The 6,374-nt window shown below is 34.0% G+C and overlaps 1 protein-coding gene across 1 annotated transcript; it reads left to right on the top strand.

The window, feature by feature from the left end:
• Window positions 1-1,565: 1,565 nt before the first annotated feature.
• On the top strand, window positions 1,566-3,600 carry LOC114320930 (3-ketoacyl-CoA synthase 4). The gene has a single exon (XM_028268031.2). It carries the CDS (start codon window positions 1,828-1,830, stop codon window positions 3,382-3,384), a length of 1,557 nt encoding a protein of 518 aa, XP_028123832.2. The 5' UTR covers window positions 1,566-1,827; the 3' UTR covers window positions 3,385-3,600.
• The last annotated feature ends 2,774 nt before the right edge of the window (window positions 3,601-6,374 follow it).

Below are 6,374 nucleotides of genomic sequence, written 5' to 3'. Positions count from 1 at the left end.
TATTAATTTGTTTAAGAGTTAAATACCCATGACATAATTTCCTACCATGTTATTTTGAATAAATTCAGATGTAATATTTTCAGGAATTTTGACAATCCTTAAAAAAGAATAAATGGATAAATTAGATTTTGTCCTTTTTTATGTTTAGTCATATCTTCACTTTGGCTTTCAATTTTTTTTGTTTTTTGTTTTTTTGTTTTTACTTTGGCCCTTCATTTTCAAGTTTATCTAATCAATTCTAAAAATAACTTGTGTCCAAAATAATATATTGATAGTTGTGTGATACAAAAATATGTAATTATATATAACTCATATTTTTAATACAAACTCAAATTTTTATATAATATATTTTTTTTGTTATGTGACAAATAATATGATATTTTTTTTTTCTATTTTTAAATATAAATTAATTTTAAGCATAAATTTAAAAAATTAAAATATAAAGAGCAAAAGTGAAAAAAAAATAAATAAATAAAAAACTTAAAAAAAAAAAAACATTAATAATGAATCGTGTATGGGGTTGAAAGTCAGCGGTGCCCGTCCCTTTCATGAATCAGAAGTCATAGACTTCACTTCAGACTCGCATGCGGATTCGTATTCATGTATGTATAGATTCGCCTTTTCTGACTACTGTACACAAGAATGGTTTTCGTGTACCATATCTTAAAATCGTATTTTAATCTACGCTAAGGTTTGAAAGTTTTAATTTTGAAATTTTAAAAAAATTTTAGTGATGTAATGAAGAATAAAATCTATATGTAATGTGATATATAAATATATATATTTTTTATTTTTTTTTCTTATCACATCACTAAAATTCTTTTTAAAATTTTAAAATTAAAATTCTTTGTCATTATTGTTTAATCTAATATGTATGGATCACCGAAAGTCATGGTAAAACCAGTGGTGTGATGTGATTTTTTATTTTAAAATTTTTATTGACTTTGTATAAATTTAATTTATAATAAAAAAAGCACAACTTTCAAGATAAGAAAGATGACCTGATTAAGTGGTCGTATTGTTGAATTGTATTTTATTTATATTTAAATAGTAAATTTATTTATAATAAGTAGTAAATGAGTTAATGATAAATAGTAAATATATTTGTAATAAATAGTAAGATCTATTTTTTTCATTATCAAATTAACTAAAATCACTTTAACTTTTGAAAAACCACTTTAATTTCCTATCTATTTTTAGTGATAAGACTCTTATCCAAATCTATTGGTTCACATGTATTTAGGTAACAATACAGCATAGCAGTCGCTATTGTGTAGTTTTATAGATTTATTTTGGGATTCGTTTTTATAATTCGAACTGTTTATATTTTAGAGTACATCGAGTAGGATATATCTATAAAAAATTAAGTTAATCAGATATCGTTAACATTTTCATCCACTCACATTTGTATTTATTTTAATATTTTAAATTACAATATCATTTATTTTTAAAAATACAAATATGAGTTGATGACAGGATTAACAATATTTGATTAACTTAATAATTTACAAGTACATTTTACTCAATATACTCTAAAATATGATCGATTCAGATTATCAAAAACGAATACCAAAATAAGTTCATAGAGCTGCACAACAGCAGGCACCCCAAATCCTAACATACATGAAAACAAGTTTGATGTACCATACATATTTCCCTCCGCATACGCTCGGCAAATCGGAACGGTTATTTAACCGCCATTATTATCCCATCATCTCCAAATTCCCACACTTCTCATTCTCATCATTACCAAACCCCTCTCTTTCTCCGATTCCTTCAATTTTGCAATAAAAAATCTGAAAATTCCCGCGTATTTCTTCATATAAAATGGATTCTCAAGTCAACGCCGTGCACGGCGGCGTTCGTGGCGGTGGCGGAGCGGCGGTTGGGGTTCAGATCCAGCACCCTCGAAGACTACCTGATTTCCTCCAGAGCGTGAATCTCAAGTACGTGAAGTTAGGTTATCACTACGTGATCTCGAATTTATTAACTCTCTGTCTCATACCCCTAATGGCTATGTTAGTACTCGAGTCTTCCCAAATGAATCCTGATGAAATTCACCAATTATGGGTTCATCTTCAGTACAATCTCCTCAGCGTTGTAATTTGTTCTGTTTTTTTGGTCTTCGGATCCACTGTCTACATCATGACTCGTCCTAAACAAGTCTATCTCGTTGATTATGCTTGTTATCGTGCCCCTGATCACCTCAAAGCCTCGTACCACAAGTTCATGAACCACTCCAGGCTCACCGGGGACTTCGACGAGTCCTCGCTTGAGTTCCAACGCAAGATCTTGGAGCGTTCTGGGCTCGGCGAGGAAACGTATTTCCCCGAAGCTATGCATTCCATTCCTCCGCAACCGTCCATGGCGGCTGCGAGAGATGAGGCCGAGCAAGTCATGTTTGGTGCTCTGGACAATCTATTTGCTAATACTAATGTTAAATCTAAGGATATTGGTGTTCTTGTTGTCAATTGTAGTTTGTTTAATCCGACCCCTTCGCTTTCTGCTATGATTGTTAATAAGTATAAACTGAGGGGAAATGTCAGGAGTTTCAATTTGGGGGGTATGGGTTGTAGTGCAGGGGTAATTGCCGTTGATCTTGCTAAGGACTTGTTGCAAATTCATCGGAATACTTGTGCTGTTGTTGTTAGTACTGAAAACATTACTCAGAATTGGTATTTTGGGAATAACAAGTCTATGTTGATACCCAATTGTTTGTTTAGGGTTGGGGGTTCTGCGGTTTTGTTATCGAATAAGTCTGTTGATAGGAGGCGGGCTAAGTATAAGCTTGTTCATGTTGTGAGGACCCACAAGGGGGCTGATGACAAGGCTTTTCGATGTGTTTATCAAGAGCAGGATGATGTTGGGAAGACTGGTGTGTCCTTGTCGAAAGACCTCATGGCAATTGCCGGTGGGGCTCTTAAAACCAACATCACTACATTGGGTCCTCTTGTGCTCCCAGTTAGCGAGCAGCTTCTGTTCTTTGCTACTCTGGTGGTTAAGAAATTGTTTAAAAGGAAAAATATTAAGCCTTATATCCCGGATTTTAAGCTGGCATTTGATCATTTTTGCATACATGCCGGGGGAAGGGCTGTGATTGATGAACTAGAGAAGAATTTGCAGCTTCTGCCGATGCACGTGGAAGCTTCTCGAATGACTCTACACCGATTTGGGAACACTTCATCGAGTTCCATTTGGTATGAATTGGCATATATTGAGGCTAAGGGGAGGATGCGCAAAGGGAACCGAATCTGGCAGATTGCATTTGGGAGTGGTTTCAAATGTAATAGTGCAGTCTGGCAGGCACTTCAGAATGTGAAGCCGTCTTGTAATGGTCCCTGGGAGGATTGCATAGATAACTATCCCGTGGAACTAGTCTTGTAGCTCAACATGAGGTTGGCTAGGCTCATCATTCAGAGTATTGCTCATCAGTTCATACTATCTTCTTACATTCTGATATTGTGCTTCATTGGGTCTCTTCACTTGTTCACTAAATGTGTTTTCTATGTAGGTTTTAGTCGTGTGTAGAGTACTGTTTGACATGTAGATTTGCTGATCTTTGTACTGTACTATAAATTTCAACTTCAAAGTTTCGAGCCATCCTTTCTATTTTTTTGGTAGAGTCAAGCACATATGATTGTGATTCCTCATTTTACAGTGTCATTATTTCTGTGCATTGGCATTAAGAGGGAAGTTACCACGTAAAATGATTACTTTTCCTATTTTGGTTTGACACTGGGTAAATATTTCAAATGAAAAGTAGTTTTCCTTTGTTTAATCATCTGTATGCCTTTGTTTGGGCTTAATTATCTGACTAGAGGAATTATAGAACAAGGACTTCAATTTGCTTTGCAAATGAACCGAGCTATTCATGAATAAGCTCGGCTTGGCTCGGCTCGTTAAGGGCTCAGCTCGTTTAGTAAATGAGCCGAGCTCGAGCTCGAATATTAGACTCGTTTAATAAACGAGCTGAGCTCGAGTTCGCATAAGCTCGGCTCGTTAGGCTCGGCTCGTTTATCTTTATCTAAATTGTATAATAAATATATTATTTATATATTAAATAATATATAAATATATATGAATACATTGTTTATATATTAAAAATATATAAATATATATATATAAATAATAATATAAATACATTTTTTATATATTAAATAATATAAATAATATTAAAAAAAATTATTGAGCCGAGCAGAGCTCGAGCTGAGCTCCTTATCGAGCCGAGCTCGAGCTCAATAAACGAGCTCGATAAGTAAACGAGCCGAGCTCGAGCTCAGCAAAGCTCGGCTCGTTAGGCTCGGCTCGTTTATCTTTATCTAAATTGTATAATAAATATATTATTTATATATTAAATAATATATAAATATATATGAATACACTGTTTATATATTAAAAATATATAAATATATATATAAATAATAATATAAATACATTTTTTATATATTAAATAATATAAATAATATTAAAAAAAATTATTGAGCCGAGCCGAGCTCGAGCTGAGCTCCTTATCGAGCCGAGCTCGAGCTCAATAAACGAGCTCGATAAGTAAACGAGCCGAGCTCGAGCTCAGCAAAGCTCGGCTCGGCTCGGTAAAGCATATTAAAAGAATTTAAGTGCTAAATGTTTAATTGTGTTATTTGCATGTTCATTGTATATTTGTGTATTAACTCCCCTTAAAAGTCCTACATCTCTGGTAATAACATTTATCAAAATTGAACTACTCCTGTAATTTGACACATTGGAGATTTTTGTAAGAATGAGAGTCTCTTCAGTTGCTATAACTAGTGTTGTGCTAATTTAATATTGCTAGATGAGACAGGGAGCTGTGGGTGGGAGGCCACTTACTTGCTGTTCAGGTATGATACACTCAATAAAATAGTAGATTTTTTCATGAAAATTCTTTCAGGTGGAAGAAGAATTTGCCTAAATTTGACTTGGGAAATATGCTTTGCTTCTTTGTTTGCATTATTGACTATGCATGTTTGGAGGATGTTTTGAAATAACATAGCAATGACCTTTTTCCACTTGGAGAATATTTGAGGTCTTTGGCTTGTGGACTTGAATCTGAGAGGTGTAATTATTGAATAATCAGGTGTATATTGTCACACAATAAATTGTCCAGCTTCTTTACAGGATTACACTCCTTTCATGACATCCAACAAGGACATTTTAGCAACGAAGCTCGTGCACCGAAATGATACAGGCAAGCAGGCTATGTTGAAATTTGTTCTTGGTTTGTTTTTTTTTAGTGAGCTTTTTTCAAATTCGAAGCATTTTTTTAGGTGTCATTAGAGTAGAAGTCCCTAAAATAAGAAAAATTTGCTCGAAATTGGGAAGGGTTGTGTAAAGAAATTTTTTTCAATAGAAATAAGCAGATGACTTGCTTGTATTGGTGTTTACATCACATTTTCATTTCCCTATGACTTGAGTAATATTGTTCAGCATCAGAAGAGTTGTTCCATCCCTTCCTTTCATTTTATTATATATATATATATATATATTTTCATGTTAGAAAGGTGGTCCTCCAATTTTGGACAGTTTTCCCTGCAAATAGAACTTTATGATAAAATGCAGTGTGTGTGTGTGTTTTTTTTCTCTCTCTATAATTTGCATTCCATGCCAACTAGCCAGTCATGAGCAGCTTCCATTGGCTATTACTCACAGAATCTGGATGTCTTGGCACTGTGTTGGCCGGATATTCTTTGTATACCACTCTACCTAGATTGATACTCAGCTTTTTGGCTTGTTTAACCAAAATTTTTTTTGGCTGATCCCAAACATCATCCTGTTTGTGAGAATGGGTTCTTTCAATTTTTCCTCTTGTTACTCTTTTAGGGCATGTTTGATTGGAGGGATTAAAGCATGGGATTGGGATTATTAATCCGTGGGCCCAATTATCCTATGTTTGTTTTGACACTTTGGTTTAGGATTATTAATCCAATGGATAATTAATCCAACAAATTTGTAGGATTATTAGTAATGGGGTAGGGGTGGGATAGTTAACACCACACTAATTTGATAGGATTATTAATACTTCACTAATAGTGAAGTGAATCAAACATGACCTTAGGGTATAGAACTTTTTTGAATTGCATATTCTCTTGCCCCCAAATGAAATGTTCTGCGCATCTTAACAATGACAGCTTCATGAACAGCGAATATTAACACTTGGTTTTAGATATCTCAATCTTGAATAATTTGAGTATCAAAAGTTAGATATCATGGAAGATGGGATACATAAACAATGTAATGACGAAGCCACCCTAATCCTGTTAGGGATGGCAATGGAGGTTAATGGGGGTGGATATTAATTCCTCATCCCCATTCCCTTATAATAAATTTTCCCCATTCTCCATGAGTATCACCCTCCC

Source organism: Camellia sinensis, chromosome 6 (genome assembly GCF_055761805.1).
Source record: "Camellia sinensis isolate YWXY chromosome 6, ASM5576180v1, whole genome shotgun sequence".
NCBI classification, from domain to species: domain Eukaryota; kingdom Viridiplantae; phylum Streptophyta; class Magnoliopsida; order Ericales; family Theaceae; genus Camellia; species Camellia sinensis.
The sequence above is the reverse complement of the archived record's forward strand: the minus strand, read 5'-3'. Positions and strand labels throughout refer to the sequence as shown.